The sequence below is a fragment of the Jaculus jaculus genome, chromosome 5 (assembly GCF_020740685.1).
Source record: "Jaculus jaculus isolate mJacJac1 chromosome 5, mJacJac1.mat.Y.cur, whole genome shotgun sequence".
NCBI lineage: Eukaryota > Metazoa > Chordata > Mammalia > Rodentia > Dipodidae > Jaculus > Jaculus jaculus.
This window is the reverse complement of record NC_059106.1, coordinates 98,791,480-98,814,382: the sequence shown is the minus strand read 5'-3', so window position 1 is coordinate 98,814,382 and position 22,903 is coordinate 98,791,480. Positions and strand designations below refer to the sequence as shown.

Below are 22,903 nucleotides of genomic sequence, written 5' to 3'. Positions count from 1 at the left end.
CATTATTACAAGTGGTTTTGAAATTTAGTTTGTTTACCTTAATGATTTGTTATCATAAAAAGTTTAAAAATAAATGTCACAGTTCTTTATAAAAAACTAAGTTGAATTTTTTTTCAACCTTAATAATGATTTTCTAGAGAAGGCATTTTATTGGCTCATGGAATGCTAATCTCCCTGTAAGGGATGCCTCAAAAAGCTCATATTCACTGAAATCGTGTTTACTCAAAATAAATATTCTTGGAAAACACTTGATTGTCATATGATATACAAAATTGTGGTTTGAAGCTTCATCACTAAACAGTTGCATAGCAACAAAAGAATACAACTATTCTCCTACCTAGTGTTAAGAAATGTAACATCTGAATCAGCTTATTCACACCACAAAATATATCTTCTTTCCCAGTATATCTAAACATAGCCAATTCTTTGAGTTCACAGTACCTATAAGTTTATGTTTATTGTTTGAAAACTCACATTTGGAAAAATTGCAACATATTTTGGAAGACAGATTTCCATGATTTCTTATGCTAGTTGTATTTTTAAAAAAACACGACATCAAAGTCTTCTTCATACTCTTACATTCCCCTCACGGAATATTTCCAAAACCTATTTTTTATCCTGTAAGTTTCTTATAGCTTTAAAATAAAAACAAGACTTGAAGACATTGTTCTTAGAATAAAGGAAATTTTTTAACAAGAAAAAAACAACCAAATATAACGTTCCTTTCTATATAGAATTTGAATCCCCTACAAATTCTAAGCTTGGTAAAGGATGGCTGGAAGGTAAGTGCCAGGAGATGCACATCTGATACCTCCCTTAACAAAGGCAGAAAGGATCATGTTACTTATTTGCCAACTTAAAAAATTCAGTTCTCATAATCTTTGAAATGAAAACTCAGTATTGGTCTTTTTGGAAATCTTGTTCTGAAAAAATGAATCTATGGTCTTTGGATTTCAACTAGCTCTATGAATAAATTGCTGTCATTTTGGGGAATATAAAAAAAATCTGTGAACATTTCCAGGAAAAACATAAGGAAAGAAAGAAAAAGTTAAGTGAAAGACTTAGTAGCTGTTGGTATCATCACAGGGTTCCCCTCTTGCCTATAGTTTATTAATGGGAAAACACACCAAGGCTTTGGACAAACATGTAAATAGACTGAAAGGCATGAGTGTTTCTGCCTTTAGCCACATGTGTTTTGCACTGTTACTGGTCCAGGGAAGTTCCTATGGGGGCCATCTCCTTGGGAACTGTTGTTCCTCTCCTGCAGAATTTGATCTAGGCTGAGGGACCAATTTTCCTGTCTGTGCCTCATTGCTAACACAGCAAACTCTTTTCAACAGTTGATGCCACCATCCACACCTAGCTTTCTTAGGGTCTTATGCCCAATGTGCTTTTAAGGGCTTGTGAAAAACACAATGTGAAAAAGGCCTTCATGAGAAGAAGTGAGGTTCACAAAGACACTTTGCACCTCCCCACAGAAGCCCACTATGGAGAGAGCTTCAGGGGTGTGGATGCATGCCTTTATGTGGTGATGGCTCAATGCCGGCCAATATCTCAAATTTGGCCTCAGTTCCCTCATGGATTCTAAACACCACTTCCATTCAAACATGCATGCAGTCTAAAAGAAATCAATATAATTTCTGAACATCTGTCCTGACACGAGGACAGCAGGTAGATAGATGCTAGGATACATACATGTGGGGGAGACTAGTCGTGGTGACTGACGGCAAATACACACAGCACCATTTAACTTTCCTTTTTGGTTTGGTGTTTAATCACATAGTTCTTTTCTTCTTCACTGGTTTGTATTGTTCAGTGCTCGACACTGTTCCAGTCCCCGGACCATGCCATGTACCTTGACAGAGTGTAAATCCCACAAGGGTTTTTTTTTTTTTTTTCTTTTCACCCCCCTTCCTGGCTAGTGTCTGTCCAGTTAAGACACAGTTAAACTTCACAGCAGATACTTGTTGCAATGTCTACTAAATGAGAGCCTTACTTTAATAATAATAAAAAAACATTTGAATATAAATCTTTTCTATCACTTTCTAGTTTGTCCTGTATACCTTATTTACAGAAGTCACACATTTTATAGTTCTGCAGAAATCATAGATTCAGTGTGCCCATGAATATTGGAGTCTCCAAGCAAAGATGGTTGCTTCGAGTCTATTTTGTAGGGTTTTTGAGATTTGTTGCCAAAAACCGTGATGCCCATTCCACTGGGGTGATTTGGAATTGACATGTGCGGCAGTAAAGGAATATTTGCTTCCTGATTGGATCCTGAAGAGGGCAAGCTGGTCACGTGGCCCGTGCTGGTGGAGCCGCTGGCACTGCTTGGGGACCGGCTCTTGGGAGGCGGGCAGTGCTGCATCACCCGGGGAGGGCCGGCGGGCGGGTAGTGGGCGGCCGGAAAGGCGGCATAGCCAGGAGGTATCGGGTATCCGTTGATGGGGATGAAGCGCTGGTTCTGAGGTATTGGTGGGCCAATGAAGCCAGCGATCTGGCCCTGCGGGGTGATGCCCTGGCTCGGGAACATGTAGTTGGGAAAGCGGGGGTTGCTGAGATTGCTCACGGGGCTGGCACTGAGGGAGGTGGTCTGCGTGGTGGCGTTTCCCCCGGAGGGCGTCGTGGAGCTGGTGTGGCTGGACAGACCCTCCCAGGAGCGAAGGCGGACGTGGATGTCCTTGAAGCGAGGCCTCCGGGACGGGATCTCGTTCCAGCACTCTGTCATGAGGCTGTACATCCTGGGCGGGCAGTCCTCGGAGCACGGCAGGAGCTGGCGTTTGCGTACCATCTCGATCACTTCCTGGTTACTGAAGCCGTAGTACGGCTGCAGTCCGAAGCTGAAAATCTCCCACAACACTACCCCGAAGGACCAGATGTCGGAATCGGAAGAGAATTTGCCATACATGATGGCTTCAGGGGGCATCCAGCGAATAGGTAGGGAGGACTTGCTCTGCACCCTGTAGTAATCGGCCGAGTAAACCTCTCTGGAAAGCCCCAGGTCTGAAATCTTCACATGAAGCTGCTCTCCAATTAAAATATTGCGAGCTGCCAGGTCTTTGTGCACGAAGAAGTGACTCGACAGGTATTCCATGCCCGCTGCGATCTGGACTGCGATGTGCAGGAAGTCTCCGTGATCCAGGCTGGATTTCACAGTCCCATCTTCATCGCTGCTACAGCCAACGTCTGAATGTGGGGATCGCATGATGAGGAACTCATGGAGATCCCCCTGATTCATGTACTCAAAAAGCATACACACAGGCTGCTCCTGCGTGACAGCACCCAGGAGGCAGACGATATTGGGGTGGTGCAGTTCAGCCATCAGCGAGGCTTCTTGTTGAAATTCTGCCCACTGCTGGGGGTTGTTACAGTCTTTCAAGGTCTTGATCGCAACTAGCTGGGCGTGGTCCATGCCAGGGAGGTACAGATGGCCCTTGTATATTTTTCCAAAGGTACATTCACCCAGTTCTTCCATAAAACGTACAGCAGAAAGAGGCAGCTCTTTAGCCTTGCTCTGTATGGAAGAAAAAGAATATGCGAGTTAAAGCATTCCTTGAAACAAGATGTCTCGGCCTCTGAAAGGAGAGGTGGGCCACACACGAAAAGATTCTGTAGGACTGAATGAATTGCTTCTGCTGAAAGTAACTGGAATGAGCTGCTTTAATTTTTCAGCAAATCATAGTTTACTCATTGAGTCCTACTTATTATGAAATGACCCAAGTACCTTCTTAGATAAGACCGATTAAAAAATAAACTATAGAAGAAACTATAGAAACTGGGCATGATGGCAGATGCTGGTAATCTTATTACTCTGGAAGCTGAGGCAGGTGGATAGAAAGCTTGAGGCCGGACTACCTAATAAGTGAGACCTTGTCTCAAAAACTCAAAGCGGGTGTGGCAGGTAGCACCCATAATCCCAGCATTCAGGAGGCTGAAGTGCTATGAGTTAGATGCCAGCTTGGGCTACAGAGTGAGTTCCAGGTCAGTGTGAATTAGAGTCAGACCCTTAAAAAAAAAACAACCCATAGTAACTAAATAAATCAAAACACAAAAATAATTACAAAAATATAAAGAACATAAAGAAAAAAAAAAGAAAAAGAAAAGCAAAAAGTTGAAGCCAAGCATGGTGGCATGTGTTAACAACGCCAGCATTCAGAAAACACAGGTAGGAAATCAAGAGCTCAAGGGGAGCCTAGACTATATAGCATACCTAGTCTCAAAAAGACAAGAACTGGAAATGCAGCTCAGGAACAGAGCACTGACCTGCATGTAAAAGCAAGGCAAAAGAAAGAACTACTGAACAGAACAGCCTCCAGCTATGAAAAAGAGCTAGGAAGCTTTCTGTGCACTAACATGGAAGATCTGTACACTCCTACTGTTCAGTTCAATGTGAAAAGCAAAAGGAACAGTTAATGTGTACACTTCCTGTGTATAAAAGAGATATAATGAATATGTCCCTATTTCTTTGCATGTGCATAAAGAAACTTAGGAGGTTCATAATAGGAAACTCAGGAAATGGAAATGATTATTAACAGGTATGCAAGTGGGAATTATAAAAAGGGGCAGAAATAGAGATTTTTTTGTAATGTCATGCCTTTTTATACTTTAAAATATTTGAGCAAAATAAACATGCTAATAATTCAAAAACAGAGCAATAATTTAAAAACATAAGGCCAATCTTTCCATCTGCCTAATCAAGAAATGTCTTCTGAAATTATAGACCTATCCATTGTTTTGCATAGAGAGCTGGGATTTTTTTTAATCTACTTTTTGGTATTGGGAATTAAACATAGGGCCTCATGCATGCTAGCTGCATTATCTACACTTGGCTACAGCCTCAGCCCCTAGAATCTGTATTCTTGTGGTAGCTTGATGGAATTTTTTGGTGAGATCAAGGTGGGGCAATAAGAAAGGGGATCAACTAGACTGACTCTACTTTTTTCTCTTAATGCATGTGGATGATTTGTGCTGGCAAGAGTAATCAAGGTGAGCTTTTCCTACATGAAGTTAAGATGAACATTTTCATAATAACATCTGAAAAATGTTCTAAACAAATCCAACTGATGTGTGATTCCTTGCACAGTATAGTGGGTGTGTTCCTTCCTTTCTCCCTCCCTCCCTCCCTCTCTCTCTTTTGAAATGTGAACAGGGGTCCCAGACCTTAATAATACAGAAGCATAAGACATGAGTACTAAGACATCTTTGGGAAAATGGGAATCCTAATTTCTTAAAATAAACCCATGGCATATTAGACTGCTATAATGAGGAATTAGAAGCTGAGAATTCTCCTCCTGCCTGGCTTAAAACTGCCTTGGCAGGATGGAAATTCAAACTAGTGAGCTTGAACAAACCTGGGTCTACATGTGGGATCTGCTGTTTTATACAAATAATAGCTAAGAGTTGCATAGCACTTACTGAACAAAAGTCTGAGGGTAGGTCATATGTGTTAGTTACTGGGTGTGCATTTCCTAACTTCTTTGAAGCCATCCAGGAAGTAGATTAAAATTTACAAATGAATTTGACCAATTTATAGCTTTAAGTAGTACTATAGAGCCTTGTATAATTCCATGTGTTTAAAAAGTGTTTGTTTCCTTCTGTTAATCTTTATTCTATAGTTCTTTAGTTTCTTTTTTTAAAAAAATTCTTAAAACATGTTGCATAATTTGTTGGAGTCCTAGGGCAGTGAGAAGTTGAGCAGCATATACCACTATCCTGGGAAATGCTGGTGGAGGCTGAGACAGCTAAAACTACGTACAAAAATGGATGGAAGCAGACAGGAAAGGGACTCAATCTGGATGCGAAGCGTGAAGAGGATTATGATGTGGGTTTAACACACAGCCCCAGGTTTTGGAGTTAGCTGTACTCTCCTTCACTGAGGTAAGCAAATTACTTCTCTCAATTTATCTAAGAACTTTTCAGCCGCTTCACAGATAGAGAAAGAGGCTTGGCAAAAGCCCAGGGAATGTTCAGGAAAGCCACATTGCTGCAAGGGCACATTTGAGGCCTGCTGCCTCAGTCACAGCACTGTGTGAAGCTCTGCCGGCAAGGCCAGGGGGAGTAATGGCTCAGGACGCCAAGCCTTGACTCAACACCTTGCAGGGCTCTGAGGCCAGCTTGGGGTGGGGACACTCTGGGTTATTATCATAGCTCTTTCGCCCAACACACACACACACACACACACACACACACACACACACACACACGTGCACACACACATGCGCACACACGTGCATGTGTACATTTTCATTCAAGTATGTCTTGTCCTATCTTACCAACACCCACAGCCCCACAGTATTCCACCTCAAATATTCTCAGCCTGTATAAAGAAGGAAAGGTTTACAAGTCATTCTAAATTCAGGAGGTTGCTTTGGAAACAAGTAGAGAAGGCACCTAAAATAACGGAGTTTACAAACCTTCTTCTTGGAACACCTGTGCAGCAGCCAGCCCAGAAACATAGCTTCAAGCATGGTTTCAGGGGAGCCATTTATACAGAGATTTGCATTTTTAAAATGCTCAAGTTACTGGGTACAAATGAGTCTTAACTACAGACTCATTTTCAAATTTTACATAAATCCTGAACTGGTTAAAAAATCATAAAACCCCTTAAAAGAAGCAGTCAGTAGACTGTGTGGTGATGGCAGGAAATTAGCTGTATTGTTGAGGAACAGATGGTTTACATTATACAAACCCTTTAGGCTAAACTTGTTTAGGTCTGGCATATTGTAAATTATATTTTAGTAATGAAAGTGAAATGACCTCTGCTTGACCTCAAACGAGGTTTGTCTGTTTGAACCAATGTAGTGGAAAACTATGAAAGAAAATGAAGTCATAAAGTTTTGGCAGTTCAATTTTGGCTCATTTCAAGTTAAGGGGTTATAAATCTGTTTAGTTTTTGTTTGACAAGTATTTGTCATACAGGGATGTACAAAATGTAAAGAAGTGTAAAATACACATGAGGCATGGTGCCAAAGTAAACCAAGTACAAAGAACACTGGAATGAGCAGAGTCCCGGGCTCCTATCTCTTTATCACTCCCTCCATTAGCTGAATGACAGGATGGGCTCAGTTTATTATATGCTGGGAGGCAATTAAGTACCTTAAAACTGAAACAGGATTTCAGTTTAAATGTTAACATTTTTACTTCTCAAAGTAAACACACATCTGCCTCAGTTCAGTTTTTAAAAATTATGTAACTTTTGATGGAGGAAGGATGAAAGCTGATGTGGAAGTTGGTCAAGATCAACTAGCGCTTCTTCCCTTGGTCGTTTTTGGAGAGTAACTACACTAGAGTTTAAAGGAGCTCCTTGCAGAAAGAAAACACAGGAAGACCATTTCTGATGTGAGTCTGATTCACATCTGCTCCTGTGCTAGCTATGATGTAGATGGAGGGGAGACAGCACAGTGATGTCAGTGGTCTTTCACCCAAGGGTCACGCACTGAGTAGGGGTGTATGTCCCCTTTCCTATTTCTTACCTTTCTGTCATTTTTAGAGAGACACAGAGAGAATTGGTATGCCAGGGCCTCAGCCACTGAAATCAAACTCCAGACTCTTGTAGCACCTAGTGGGCATATGTGACCTTTCACTTGCCTCACCTTTGTGCATCTGCTTAACATGGGATTTGGAGAGTCGAACATGGGTCATTAGGCTTAATTGGTAAGTCATCTCTCCAGCTCCCATTTCTTAACTTTTGATATGAAAGTGATAAGCCATGAATAGAGTTAATTTTTTTTTAAAGTATGGCTGTGGCTATAGATGGGTACGAAGGGCTATTTTATCCTTTACCTTAGGGAAGTTATACCTCAGGTGATAATTCATTTGAAACAACATCTCAGGCAGCTACCACTAGCCTCCTCCCTTTACAGAGGTGGTTACCATAGGAAATGTAGGAGGACTTCACGATGGCCACTAACATTCTGTGAAGTATAAAGCCTACACTGGGACTTTCACTTCATTCCTCCATGGGATGGCTCTGGTTCTGAATGCAATTTTCAGGTAGATGCTGAAGTCAGAGCTACATTATTGTATGTGGGTGGGTGGGGTGGGTAGGAATTGAACCCAGAGCTTGAAGGGGGCTGAAGAAGAACTGGAGTTCATATCCACACGTTCATCTGCAAAGCTCCCTCTGAAGTCTCTGAAACCCCTGTCTCCCAAGGCTAGGTTCTTTCTTGTGATCTGGTAACCATGCTGGCTGTAACCCTGGGTTCTCCATAAGAAGCAGACTCTAGCCAGACACAAATGCAGCAGATTCCATGGATGGCGTTTGTGCTTTCCCATCAGAGGACTGACCAGAAGGCTCTCTTGAAATGAGATGGGTCATTTGGGTGGCAGGAGGTAGAATCAGGGCATTCATTATGAGTGCCTTCAACTCCTTGGAAACATGTCTGTCTCTGAGTTCTGTCAGCCTCAGAAACAGACTCTTTGCTGAATCTCAAATACTAACCAGTGCAGGTTTCACTAAGCAGGCACCGGGACCACCCAGACATCTTGTTCAAGCAGAACTCTAGGCCCTACCTCAGAGTTTTGGATTCTATGGGCCTGCGGTTGTCCATGTTTGGCAGTTCCCAGATTAGGTAGAAGCTCTTGGTCTGGAAGCTTCACGTTGAAAGGCCTCGGGATAAGTGGAGATGACCTTATGGGTCCATACTTAGCAGTGTGGGTCTGCTGCGCCCTGCTCCATGCAGGATGAGTGATAAGAGTGTGCCTGAAGCATCTGGTGGAGCAGTTCTGCCTACACAGGTGGGGGGATACTCTGTTTAAAAAATGCTTTGGGGACCGGCGTGGTGGCGCACGCCTTTAATCCCAGCACTTGGGAGGCAGAGAGGTAGGAGGATCGCCATGAGTTCGAGGCCACCCTGAGACACCATAGTGAATTCCAGGTCAGCCTGGGCTAGAGTGAGACCCTACCTCGAAAAAGAAAAAAAATGCTTTGGGGGACAGTGGTAGTCACATCTTAGGAACGCTGAACTAAGGAACAATTGCTGATGTGTTCCCTTTCTCTATTTACTGGGGCAACAAATAAAGGATGTTAGCACCTTAAAAATATGCTTTGGAAATGCCAGGTAGAAAATCATGCAAGAGTCATCGGCTGGCATTCGTCTATGTTCCACACAGTTACTGTATTAGTGTGATTCAAGGTCCTGAAATGTAAATCTCACAACAAGCTTGAGCCATGCCATCCATTTTCAGTCACTTAGGATATATTTTAATACCTGGTTGTATCAGCTAGTCAACCAATACAAATCCACTCTTCCAAAATATAGACACCAACCAGTGTGTGAAAGAAACACAGCTCCTCTCTTGATGTCTGTACTCCGAGCCAGATAGCTGCCATGTGTTGAGTGCTTCCCAAGATTGTAAAAATGATTATGAGATACATGCACACATTTTGAATGTTAGCATATCAGGCTACAAACATCTTCAGAATAACTCCACAAGACTGGTAAAAATGACTAACCCTCAACTTATAGATGGAGAATCCAAGGGGCAGAGTGGTTAAGTGGCCCCATAGCTGGTAGGGCCTCAGTGCAGATCCCATAGTCACCATGCCAATGACGACATTGTGCTCCCTCATCTGAGAGAGTGAGAAAAGTGCTTTTTCCCATCAATTCACTTAATCCTCATCACAACCCTCTTGGATTCATACTGTGTATTCCCATAAATTAAGACATTCAGACTCTTGCTGGCTATGAAAGGCTGTTGCCCAAATTAAAATCCAGTCATGTCTGACCCCATGTTGCAGCACTTTTTATGGAAAAAGGTGCAATTTTCACCTGATCTTCAGAGGACTTAGTGTTTTAAAAGCATAATGGTCACTAGCATACAAGCAGAATGCTTAAGGCTGAAGAACTTTCTGGTTTCTGAGCTAGACCTCACTCTAGTTGTTCTTTTGGTTGCTGGGTAAGCTGGACAGAAACTTCCAATGGCACCTTGGCATGAATTGGGCACAGGAGCCCTGGGGAGACTTCATATATAGACTTGGCTACTACATGGGTTCCCTTGCCTCAAGAGCTCATTTTCCTTCCTCTACATTTTTCTAGTCCTTAGGTTAACAATGTTAGATTCATAATACCAAATGCACTCACACACAACGATGACCATATCTTAAAAACATGGTGGCCATAGCCATTTCACTTGGGGAAGGTATGGACATTTTTAAGGACAGCAGCTCAACAGAGAGCCTTCAGGCTTCAAATTCTAAAGGGAGTTTTGACCCAGGAGTTGCCATATTTGCTCAGAACTCAGCTTCACTGCACAAGAATGCCTTTGTTCTCTAAAGAAGCATGTCTATGATCCTGGCTATGACTCTCTTGCTTCTGCTTCTACCCCAGTTAATGCTGGATCCTATAGTTTCCCCTTCAGGATACACTGTCCCATTCTCAGAACAACTGGTATCATGAAAAGATTGTACTTATCACCACAACAAAATAATTTCTACCTAGTGTGTCTGGCACCTCACAGGTGCTTAATATCTCAACATGTCAAAAACACTCCTTTCAAGTACTATTTTTATCTTTTCTCTAAGGTGAGAAAATAAAATAAAGGTTCAGAGAAGAAAGTTATTTGCTTAAGATCTTATGCCAATAGATAGTAGAGCCAAGATTTGTAATCCTGCCTTTCTGCCTCTAAATCCTAGCTCTTTGAAGACTATCAAACTACTTCCTAAAAATATAATGAGGGGAAAATGTGGTTGGAAAAGTAAGTTGGGCCCAGATGACAGGGACACTGGGGTGCTGGGATGAATTTTACAGCTCTTTCAAAGCTGGGAGACATTTCATTCAGGGAGAACAGGCACACTAGAGAATGGAATCAGAATGAGACAGAGAAGGAGGGAAAGAGATGTTCCCACTGAGGATATGAGAACAAGCAGAAGTGGAGGAAATGAAAGAAAGGGATAGGAGGAATGCTAAGGGAAAAGTATTTCAAGATGGTCATTAAGAGTACCATTTAATCCTAGCACTCTGGAGGCAGAAGTAAGAGGATTGCTGTGAAGTCAAGGCCACACTGAGACTACATAGTGAATTCCAGGCCAGCCTGGGCTGGAGTGAAATGCTACCTTGAAAAAAACAAAAACAAAACAAACAAACAAACAAAAAACCAAAAGAGTATCAAATGCTTCAGGAAAAGGAGGATCAGTGCACTGAATGTCACTATTGGTGACTCTCATGAGGCCTTGTCCATAGGATAGTGAACTCTGGAGCTTTGTGAGACAGCAGCTTTCAGGAATGGAAGAATTATTGAGGATAGCTTAGCATGAAGTGTGATGACATCCAGAAAGGACAGGAGTTCACAGAGGGTCACCAGCCCATAACAGGGATTTCTAGGTGGAAGAATGTCACTAGCAAAAGGGACTGGTCCAGAGGGCTGAAGAGCTGGCTTAGTGGTTAAGGTGTTTGCCTGTAAAGCCAAAGGACCCAGGTTCAATTCCTCAGAAGCCACGTTAGCCAGATGTACAAGGGGGCACACATGTCTGAGGTTTGTTTGCAAGGGCTGGAGGCCCTGGCACTCCCATTCTTTCTCTTTCTCTGTCAAATAAATAAAAATAAAATATTTTTTTTAAAAAATGGACTGGTCTAGAGAGTCATCAACAAATTTCAGTACATTCTCCCAATACCTTGGCTGGAAAAGAAAATGAGAGGAGCACTGGCACCTGCTTCAGAAAGCAAAGCCACTCCAGCCTCTGCCTATGGCTTCACGCCTTCATCAGTCAGGAGCTGCTGAAACTCAGCCTTGGCCTATGGCCAGCTCAGGCTTCCCTTGTTCTTCCTGGTGGCTGATCTCAAACTCCTTGACCCCTTAGCCTGCCTAACCCCAGGGGGAGCACATGGCTGGGTGCCCCCTGCCCCCAGGACATAGCCTCCTCTGGCCTCCCCGGGAAGCATGCTTAACAGGCTGGCTTTCAGGATTGTGGTGGTTTGGTGAGGTGGAGGCAGAAGAAGAAGCAAAGCATCTGAGCAAAGAAGGGAAGTTGAATCTCCAAGCTCTTCCTTTCCCACAGTACTGAAATTGTTCTTTCCTCAGGCACTACCCACTTCTTCCTCAGAACAGCTGAGAAACTGAGGGAAGGAGCCTCAGTGAGAGTGACCCTTCTCCTGCTGCCCATGGCTCTGCACTAAATGGCCTCTCTGGTCCACTGGCTTCATTTCCTCAGATGAGCTGTGGCCTCATCAGGAGACTTCCTTTAGGCATAGCGCTTTCCTTCACTGGGGCCCAGGCAGCTGGTTTGTTTGTGGCAACCACCCACTGTCTTCTGAAACGGTATCATCTTCTAATCTCCCAGAGAAGGTTCTTCTCCTTAATCCAAACAGTCAGGAGAATGTTAGCAGCTCTGCAAGTGAAGAAAGATGGAAACTGGTAGTTTCCATCATAAAGGGCATATTGAACTGGATAAATTAGAATGGTGGAGTCTCTGACTTGTAAATAGGCCAAAGAAAAGTGAGCATGAGAGGAGGACAGAGTAGCGTCCATCCTTTGCTTGCTCCACCTTGGCTGCAAACATTCTGTTGCTTTTGTTCTGGTTAAGGGCTTGATTCAGGGCTTCTCCTTTTCTTTCTTGTGCATGTCCCTTCCTTTTAGATTTCATAGGTACACACAATATTTATGTGGCAATGACCTTTCAAAGCAGTTTTAGAGATTGGCTGTTTACATTTAGGAATTTTCTTTAAGGTCTACGAAGTCCTTTGTGCTGTTTCCAGGAAAAGCCCTTAGTAAGAACCAAAACAAACAACGAATAACTCAGATTTGGTCAGAGCCAAATCTCTTAGGAGAATTAAAAAAAAAAAAAAAAAAAGCTAGCATTTGTCTTGTTGTTTCCTTTTCTCTCCTCCAGCCCACTCACATATTTGAGCTGTTCCTATTTCCAGACTTGATCCAGAAGGGCTTGTGAGCCCTTTAAAGCTGGATTTCAAGTCCTGGAGACATTTTGACAATGGGAGATTTTGCAAAGGAAGACTTCAAAAATGATTTAAAGACTATGAAAAAGTTTACACACCAAGTCTCATGACAGGGTGTTGCACACTTGTCTTTGACATGGAGGTATGGAGACGTGTTAGTACTATGGCCAAAATGTACATGTCCCTCCTGGGCCTGGGACCACATCATTCAGGCTTGTGAGAAGCTAGGGATGCCTGTGGCTATTCAGCACATGTGACCAAGTTGAATCATATTTACTTGTTTACTTGATTCTTCCTCCCCTTTCTGTATATGAGTTACTTTGTACATGAGTGAGAACAAGGGCTATATGTATAATTGAAAAGATCTATCTCCATATTTTATCTCTAACGGTTATTATGACCTTGAACCTTTGACCCTGATCTTTATCTGCTTGAGTCTCAGTGCCCTGGTTATACAACAGTATTAATATCTACCTTTTGAAATAGCTATGGAGATTAAATGTGATAAAGTGTATAAAGGCTTATTAGCATGTAGTTCTTGATAACTTGTATTAATCAATATAAATTAAGTTTCTCTATTTATGCCCCAAAGGTCTCTGAGATCTTCATTTGAAAAACTATGCTAATTCAAAACTTCATGCCTGTTGATACCATGTGTTACAAACAAAACTCCATTGAAAATGGAACTAAGAGCCCAGTGTGGTGACGCATACCATTAATCTCAGCACTTGTGAAACAGAGACAGGAGGATCACTGAGAGTTCAAGGCTAGCCTGCCAGGTCAGCCTGAGCTACAATGAGACTGTACCTCAAGAAAAAATGGAATTAAAGTAAAGATCAAGGCTAATCTACAAAACAGATAATTTTACTGAGTGTAAGTCACTCTTTCATGGCTCCTTGTATAGCCCACCTCTCCAGAACAGTAGCCATTGTGTGGTGTGACTGCTGTAACCACCTGATCTCTCCACCCAGGTCTCTCTGACAAGGAGTCCCAACATTTCATATCTAAAATGACAGGGCAAAAATTTCATGGAATAATGACCATGTCACTAGAAGCTGAAAGGCATGGAGTATGTAAAAGTACCCAAGGCCAACTATTGTTACTTTGAGAATATACAATAGTATGAAACTCTTTCTTTTACCTTTAAGTAGCAAGGATTGGACATGGTCTGGCATACAATATTATGATGTATGGAAATCTGTTATCCAGAAGGTAAGCCATCATAAGACCTGCACCCCTATGCTCAGCATCTCCCAGTTTATACTGCACAAACTCACTATTTCCAGTATATGCATTTACTTGTAATAGTAAAAATTCACTTACCAAAGAGAACAGTGGTTTTGCTCAAGACAGAATATTTGAAAATAAAATTTTAACATTTAAAGAGCCCCAAAACATTGCCAGCAAATATTACTTTATCACACAATAAAAATAAAGTAGAAAAATCTATAAGTCTAAGAGAAAAAGGCAAAATAAGATGGGATAAGGGGAAGTTGCTCCAAAGACTGGGTTCCACTTACTAGTATTCTTACAAGAGGAATTAATCATGTGGTCACTGACCAACAGAGAAGGTAAATAGTTGTTGAATGCATACTCCTCTGGAGTTGGAAAAGGACAAAAAGCTAAGCATTTGGAAGCTGGAATCCTGGCTAATTGAAATGAATCTCTCTTTGCAGAGGGGCCTGGAACCAAGGTGCTAGCCTTCCTGAGAGAGAGCCCTTGTTGGGTTTTAGTTCCAAGACATAGAATGGTAGCTGTACACAGGAAGAACAGTGACCTTAGGATGTTCACCAGGACCTTCAGCATCCCACTGCTGAAAGATGTGGAGGAAAGCAGTAACAATGCACTGACCTAGCACAGATAGGTGCAGGGGCAAGGCCAGGCACACTATCAGAGCAGTGTTCAGAGATGGCTAGAAGGACAACCTTTCTCTTAAAATATGCTTAAGCAGGGCTGGAAAGACGGCTTAGTGGTTAAGGGTTTGCCTGAGAAGCCTAAGGACCTCGGTTCGAGGCTCGATTCCCCAAGACCCACGTTAGCCAGATGCACAAGGGAGCACATGTGTCTGGAGTTCGTTAGCAGTGGCTGGAAGCCCTGGCATGCCCATTCTCTCTCTCTCTCTCTCTGTCTCTTTCTCTCTCTGTCACACTCAACTAAATAAATAAAAGTGAACAAAATAAATTTAAAAAAAAATGCTTAAGCAAAATAAAAAGGGATTTAACTGGGACATAGAAAGGATCCTTCTCCTTTTTATGGAGAGAGGGGACACAGGACACACAAAACTAGTGGCAACATGAATCAATCCCACAGAAACAGTCTTCAGGGATACCACTCTACAAGTCATTACCCTCAATAAGGGGAAGAGGGACCTGAACAGAAAAGCTCCATAAACGGTAGAGAAAGCATTGACCTAAAACCATGGGCACTGGCTGGCAATTCACAGGGCCAGAATTGATTCCCCCCACCTCTCCAGAGAGCTGTTGGCCAGGGAGACACGGGGTCACCAAAATAATACAGGCTATTGCCCAACCACTTGGTTACCTGCAAGAGCTAAAAGGTATGTCCCTATTGCTGAAGACAGCACAGCCTACAGCCACAGCACATCAAGTGACCATGCTGGAACTGAGAAAAAAAATCCAGTTCCCTCCCAGCTTGTCCTCATAGTGCTGGGAAGTGCTTTGAAAGCAGCTAGAGAACAACAGATGCCAACAGATTAAAACAAAATCAACAAGCCAAGCAAGCAGTACACACTTGTGCAATAGTGGCACACAGCTGATGTAGGCTACCAACTGCTCACAGATTGGACATGAAACCTGCTCAGTGGGAGTGAACTCACCTATGGCTCTGGAAAGTAAGCCAGATTCTCTATAACAGGAAACCAATAGGCTCTAGAGAGAACCTCCACTGTTCTCTAACTAAGAAGAATGGATATACACATCAATAAGTCTTTCTAATGACTAGACTTATCTAACACTTTTACTCAAACTGTTCTCACATTTGGTTAGAGAATCTGTTCTATTTTACAGATGGAGGAGGATACTGGGAAGAACAAGGATACATCAATACATCAAGAAAAGAGATCTGAGTATCTACCAGGAGATGGTCCACCTCCACCTCATCTACCCAATCCCAGAAGTCATTACAGGAGAAACAGTGATACAAATACTGCTTTCATGACCAGCCGGAAAACCAGTTCCAGGGAAATTGTGACTGTCACTGCAGTCACTCAAATATCATAAAAACAGAGATCCAGAGTCTACAGAGCTACAGAGAACACATCCCTAAGTCAGATCTCTATCTTGTCCACCAAGGCTCAGGGACCATCGCAGAAGTGGATGCTGAAAGATTGTAAGATCCTCAGGGTGGGAACAACCTGTGATTCCATGTTTCCCTCATTTCTGCAGAGACTGAATGAGGCCTCTGGGTGAATACCAATAATCCCACTGAAGACAGCAGAATTGGAGCAGGAGAAATGGGGTCTATGTGTGCAAATTTTATTTAAAAATCACTAAATTTAAAAACAGTGCAGTTAAAAAGAACACATGACATAAAATTAATCATCTCAATCATATAAAATCATACAGTATAGTAAATTTAGCTACATTCACATTGTGTGCCAAAGGAAGGACTTTTTTTCACAGTAAAATTTGTTAACAGTGATAGAACAGTATAGAATCTACTTCTTTAAAATTTTCAACACCAGCTAGCACCCTGAGACTGGCTGGACTGACTAGGATCCTTTTGGCTCAACAACTTTTGGGTAAGATGCCATCTGGGTCTGACTCCATACTAAGACCCCCCACATTGTTGAGTGTGTGCTCACTCAAGCTGCCCTGAAAAGGCAGATTTGGGTTAGTTTTGCTTTTTTTTTTTTTTTTTTTTTTTTTTAATAAGCCAGAGCCTCCTGTGTCTTTATGATCTTTCTACATCTGCCTCTCAACACTGGGTTGACAAGATGAGCCCTCATGCTTGGCAAATCTTTGCATTTGCTGAAAACTCTGAGGTCTATAACAATGACTGCTGCCTTTACCTGTCAGCATGGGAGGTCATGGTGCCTTGCCTTCACCCAAACCCCATGGCCAGCCTTACCTTTGGTTTGTATGCATTCAGCATGGACATCTCTACGTTTTGGCCCCTGACAGGTTTTGGTTGCCTCTGAACTGGAGGTGATGATGACTTCTGGTTATTGCGGCAGACACAGATGAAGAAGAACAGGAGGGCGATTGCCAGGGGAATGGCCACACTTGGCACAAGAATGTACAGGATTTCCATTTTATTCTTCTCTTTGGAATCCTTTGAATCTGGTACAAAAAAAGAACAAGAGTCATACTTGTTAAAACACAATGTATAATATTACACTGCATAGTTTAAAATAGCCTATTCTTCTATACACACAAATCCACTCTGAGAAAAAAAATCCAGTGCTTATTACAATTTGTTTCTATCAAACCCTCAACATAATGTATTGAAGTTTAAAAGTTTAAAGTTCAAACGTTTAAAAATTGTAGAGGGACATTATGGAGGTTTCGGGTGTGTGGGAGCCTCCGATGTTGCCTCCCTTGAACAGCAGACCTGCATTTCTCTAACACCTTAAAAGTTAAACGCTCTGGGAATGGACTGTATACATCCCAGGGCTGTAATATGGACCAAGGGCTCTTTCTCCACTGGCTGTCAGCCCAAGTCAGTGCTGACACCATGGTGCTCCTGAACTAGTGTCCCTATTTTGGCAGATACAGACATTCAGAGCCACGTCTTGCATCCTCTAGAATCAATATCACTAAAGAATCCTGGTTCCAGTGTCCCCAAATTCCCTGGCCTGAGAATATGGGACCCTGCAGGTAAGGTGAGTTCAGTCTCTGATGAGCTGTATAGCCTGAGAAAATCATTCTCATCACCAAGTCTCTCTTTTTGTCAGCTGCAGAAGTGAATGTTCTGGAAGCACTGTATTACTTGACATTTTCTGAAACCTAGAATTCTTTTTAAATGGTTTCATATGAACCCAGCGATTACAAATGCTAACACTTTGAAGTGTATATTTGAAATCTTATACATTCACTTTCCCATTACTTGGCAAAGAATATCACATGTATGGAAGGCTTTGAGCTATGCTTCCTTTTGAATTGGTTTTAGCCTGACCATTAAAACCAAAATCACTGGGCATATATCATCATTAATGAATTGTCTGACAGGTAAAACAAACATAAGAAATATGGGATGGTAGTTAAAAGGGTTAAAATAATGACCATTAAGATTAGCTATCTTTCTTTAAGAAAACCCAAAATGTGAAAACTCAAACTGACACAAAATTCAGGGATGATTGTTTGCCTTCCAAAAGTATTAGCATGCATCTAATCAGCTAGTTCCTCCCACCCCATCAGTAAAGGTCAACCAAGTACTGCTATAGGATCTGGGCATGCTGAATGAATTTCTACATATCCTCTGCCCTGAGGAAGTCCACAGTCTCATAAGGAAATAGGGAAAAGATTATTATAATACATCGTTGCAAATGTTGAAATGGAAGTCCGACTAGAATAACATCAAAACCAAACATTTCTTTAAATAAGGATGTTCCTTATCACATGTAAGTCAGAAATGTCTTTACTTGTGTATACTTTCCTTGGAACCCTTTCTTTGATGAGACACAGCAGTAATAAGGCACATTTTGCCTTCTTTTCAAATAAACAGACTCAGCTTGAAACCTTAGGAAGGAGCACACTAAACTGGATTTTAGGAAAATCTTCCATGTGTTAATATTTCCAATGGCTTGGGTGGGGGTGAGCTATGGTGGTTACATTTGGTTATTGAATATAGTAAGTCCTAGTAAGTAGTAGTCAGGAAGGTAGAAGAAGGCTTGGAGAGTGGAGAACCAGGAAGAGATTAGGGGAAGCAGGCAAGTGGTGGAACAGAATACAAGGATGGCTTAAAGGTCAAAGGGGGGGGGGCAAAGAGAGGGAGGGGGCAGGAGGGAAGAAGGGAGGAATATACAAACCTCAGGATGGTATGAGTAAGTACTATAGAAACATACTTTGATAGTTAATACCCACTACAACTAGATTGCTGAAGACACCACAAGTTACAGTTGCAGGACACTGAGAAATGAAGCTGGAACTGAGATGAAAGCCATCTGCCTGCTGGCTAGCTGTCATAGTGCTAGAAAGTGCTATACGAGCTGCTGAGAGAGAAAAGTCAGCAGCAATGTGAACAAGCAGTGTATCCTGAATGCTACAAGATCAACTGTCCAGGCAGGATGTACCCACAGGTGCAATAGTGGCACATAAGTTATGAGGTAACCGATTGTTCTCTGATTGGATATGGTTTAGAAAGTCATAGACCATAGAGGGAAGCTTCACCTGTCCTTTGGCTAAATGGAGATGTTATGCTCATCACAAAGCTTTCTAAATGTGTATGTTTATACCATTTGATTGATGCTGTTCTCACTTTTGGTTAGAGAACCTTCTTTTTACAGATAGTGGTGAATACCAGGGAGACACAAGACTCATCAAAGTGACAAGAAGAGAAAGCCCAGTATTTAGCACTGGAGGAGTCATCTCAATCACAACCATCAGGGCTCAGAGAACACTACAGGGGGAGTGATGTAATGAATATTACTTCAAACCACCTCACTAGAGATGGCAGTAGACATTGAAGAGACTCAAAACTCATCAAAGCAGAAAATAAGAAGCTGCTCAGAGCTCAACAGTAAAGGACATATCTATCATGTCCTCTGAGGCTCAGGGGAAATTGAAGAAGAAGGAGCAGAAAGAATGCAAGAGCCACTGGCTGGGAAGGTTTATTGTAGGCACTGGTATCCTGACATGAATCAAATGGTACAGTCATGACCCCACAGTGGTTACTGAGACCTGCACTATGTTGAGCCCATTAACATTTTGACTGGAGACAGAGGCAGACAAAAGGAATGACATGCTAAATGGCTACCTTGAAAGAGAATGGGTCAAAGATAGTAATGATGGGAACATGACCAAATTACAGTATGTTCATATATTAATGTTCTCAAAAAACAATATGAAAACAGGTCATGGGGTATAAATTAAATGAAGTTTATAACTACTGAACCAAGGTAATAATTTCACTTTAAAAATTAAAAACAGGAAGTCTTTCTGTAGAGTTACAGACAATCAAGTTTCTGGTCTTATGCTGAGGTCTTCAACCCATTTGGAGTTGATTTTCATGCGTGATGAGACGAGTGGGTCTAGTTTCACTTTTCTACATGTGATTATCCAATATGACCAGCACCATTTGTTGAAGATACTATCCTTTCTCCAGTGAATGTTGTTGGCTTTTTTTTATTTTTTGTCAAAGAAAAAGTAGCTGTACTTGCTTGAACTAAGGGCTGGGTCTTCAATTTTGTTCTATTGTTCTATATATCTGTTTTTATGCCAGTACCATGTTTTTTTTTTGTTTTTTTTTTTTTTGTTTTTTTTTCAACTAATGACTATGTGGTATAGCTTTAGATTGGGAATGGTGATATATCCAGGTGTTTCTTTTTTTGAGGATATTTTTCCTGAAGACTTTCTGAATAATAGCCCAGTAGCCCAGGAAATTAAATAGTCACTCAACCAATGGGATCTCATGAAGCTGTAAAGCCCTTGTACAGACACACATAACATAAACACAGTCAACAGACCACCCACAGAATGAGAGAACATCTTCCCCAGCTATACCACTGATGGAGGCCTAAAATCTAGAATCTACAAAGAATTCAAAATATTAAGCAATAAAAAAATGAAACAATCCACTCAAAAAGTATGGCAGAGAACTGAATTTTCAATGGAAGAAATATAAATGGTTAATACTCACTTATAAAACGTTCAACATCCTTAACCATCAGGGAAATGCAAATTAAAACAACTGAGATTTCACTTTACTCCAATCAAGATGGCAATCATTAAAAATCAAATAACAATAAATGCTACTGAGGATGCAGGGAAAGAGGAACCCTTACTTACTGCTAGTGGGAGTATAAACTTGTACAACCACTATGGAAATCAGTATGGAGACTCCTGAGTAAGATGAAAATAGAGATATTAATTGACCCAGTTATTCCTCTATTGGGCATCTAGCCCAAAGGCTCCACTCTTTACTATAGAGATATTTGTTCAATCATGTTTACAGCTGCTCAATTCACAATAGCTAAAAACTGAAATAAACTCAGATGCCCATTGTTTGATGATTGGATAATGAAGATGTAGTACATATACAGATTGGAATTCTATTCTGCAGTAAGGAAACATGATACAATGAAATTTGTAGGAAAACAGATGGACTTGGAACAGAGCATAGTAAGCAAACTCATGCAATAAAAGAAAGACAAACACCACATGTTCTCCCTCATCTTTGAATCCTAATCTGGAATACTTTGAGTTGCAGGCATACCTAACAGACAACTCGAGAGTCAGATAATAGGGATGGTAATTTTTCAGGGAAGAGGAATGGTAAGGTGGGGGGGAAATGCACACAAAACTAAATCCATAATGAATTCATTCCATAGAAACCTTGTCCGGGATAGCAGACTAAATGATACAACCCTCAACAAGAGTATGCAAGGATTGTCTGGTAAGAAGAGTCCTGGAGAGGGTGGGATGAAGCCTAATCCCAAAACATTTGGCTCTGGTTTGTAACTCACAGTACCAGAAATATGTTACAACCCACACTGACCTGTTCATTGGAGAGACCTATGAGGTCCCCAAAATAAGACAGGCTTCTGTCAAAGCACTTGATTGCCCACCTGAGGTAAAAGATCCTGTTGCTGAAACACCACATGTTGCCAACACCCAACATTGAGAGATCTGGCTGGAATCTGGAAGTAACCCAGCTCCCAGATGGTCTGCCTGTATAGTGCTGGAAAGTGCTACATCAACTGCGGGGGGAAAATGGCCAACAACCTTGTGTGATAGCAAGGGGTACCACTATACAAGATCAACCAGCCTGACGGATGGACATGCCTGTGCAATAGTGGCACCCAGTCTGGGTGGGTAACCAATGGCTCTCTGATTGACTAAGAGATCCACTCAGTGGAAAGGAACCCATCTCTGGTACTGGGAACTGAGTCAGAATCCTATGGAGATCAAGATCATGGCCTCCTATTATGAATATCTCACTAGTCTTTAGCCAAAAGAGGCTGCATCCATCAAAATCTCTCTTAATGGCTGGAGAGATGGCTTAGTGGTTAAGGCGCTTGCCTGTGAAGCCTAAGGACTCAGGTTTGATTCCCCAGTATCCACATAAGCCAGATGCACAAGGTGGCTCATGCGTCTGGAGTTTGTTTGCAGTGGCTAGAGGCCCTGGTGTGCCCATTCTCTCTCTCTCTCCCTCCTCTCTCTCAAATAAACAAACAAATTATAATAAAATATTTTAAAAAATCTCTCTTAATTAACAATGCTTATCCTATTGAATCTATGCTGACTTCATCCTCCATTGGAGAATCTGTTTTCTCTTTCAGAAGGCAGCAAGAACTGTGGGGATAAATCACCCCTTGCACAATAGTCAGGGCCCAGGTGAAACCACAGAGGACCTGATGAGATGAGCAAGAGTGCTTCTTCCATGGTGAGCCTGTCAACCAGGGCCAGGGTCATGGAGACCAACAGTGAGGATACTCAAAATCACTAAAGCAGAAATTCAGAACCTGCTGAGAGCTCAACGCTAAAGTAGACTTAAAGCACACCCACCCCTTTTGCAGAAGAGGGGAAGAAAGATTGTGAGAGCCACAGAGTGGAAGGGAATGTCCAGAGGCACTGCCCTCCCTCCCCCTACAATGACTGACTATGTTCACACATCTCATAACTCACAACCTCATGGTGAATATCAGTAATCCCACTGAGTAGGCCCCCAGTGGAATGTTGACAGGGAGGAGGGAAATGATGGTACTAACACATGATGTGTCCATACCAAGTTTCTACTTATTAAAAAATAGAAAAAAATAAATATAAACAAACAAAATGCATTAATAATTATTTTTCTACTGACACAAAGTCATGTTGTTATCTTTATTACAG

General features: G+C 41.9%; 1 protein-coding gene across 1 annotated transcript in view; it reads right to left on the bottom strand.

Annotated features, from left to right (window-relative positions):
• Nucleotides 1-1,855: 1,855 nt before the first annotated feature.
• Nucleotides 1,856-22,903, bottom strand: part of Ror1 (receptor tyrosine kinase like orphan receptor 1) — a 401,244-nt gene continuing 380,196 nt past the window's right edge. Inside the window, exons 8-9 of the mRNA XM_045149154.1 lie at nucleotides 16,980-17,191; nucleotides 1,856-3,514 (exon numbers count right to left, since the gene is read on the bottom strand). Of these exons, the coding sequence (XP_045005089.1) occupies nucleotides 2,087-3,514; nucleotides 16,980-17,191 (1,640 nt within the window). The 3' untranslated portion in view covers nucleotides 1,856-2,086. The remainder of the gene's footprint in view (nucleotides 3,515-16,979; nucleotides 17,192-22,903) is intronic.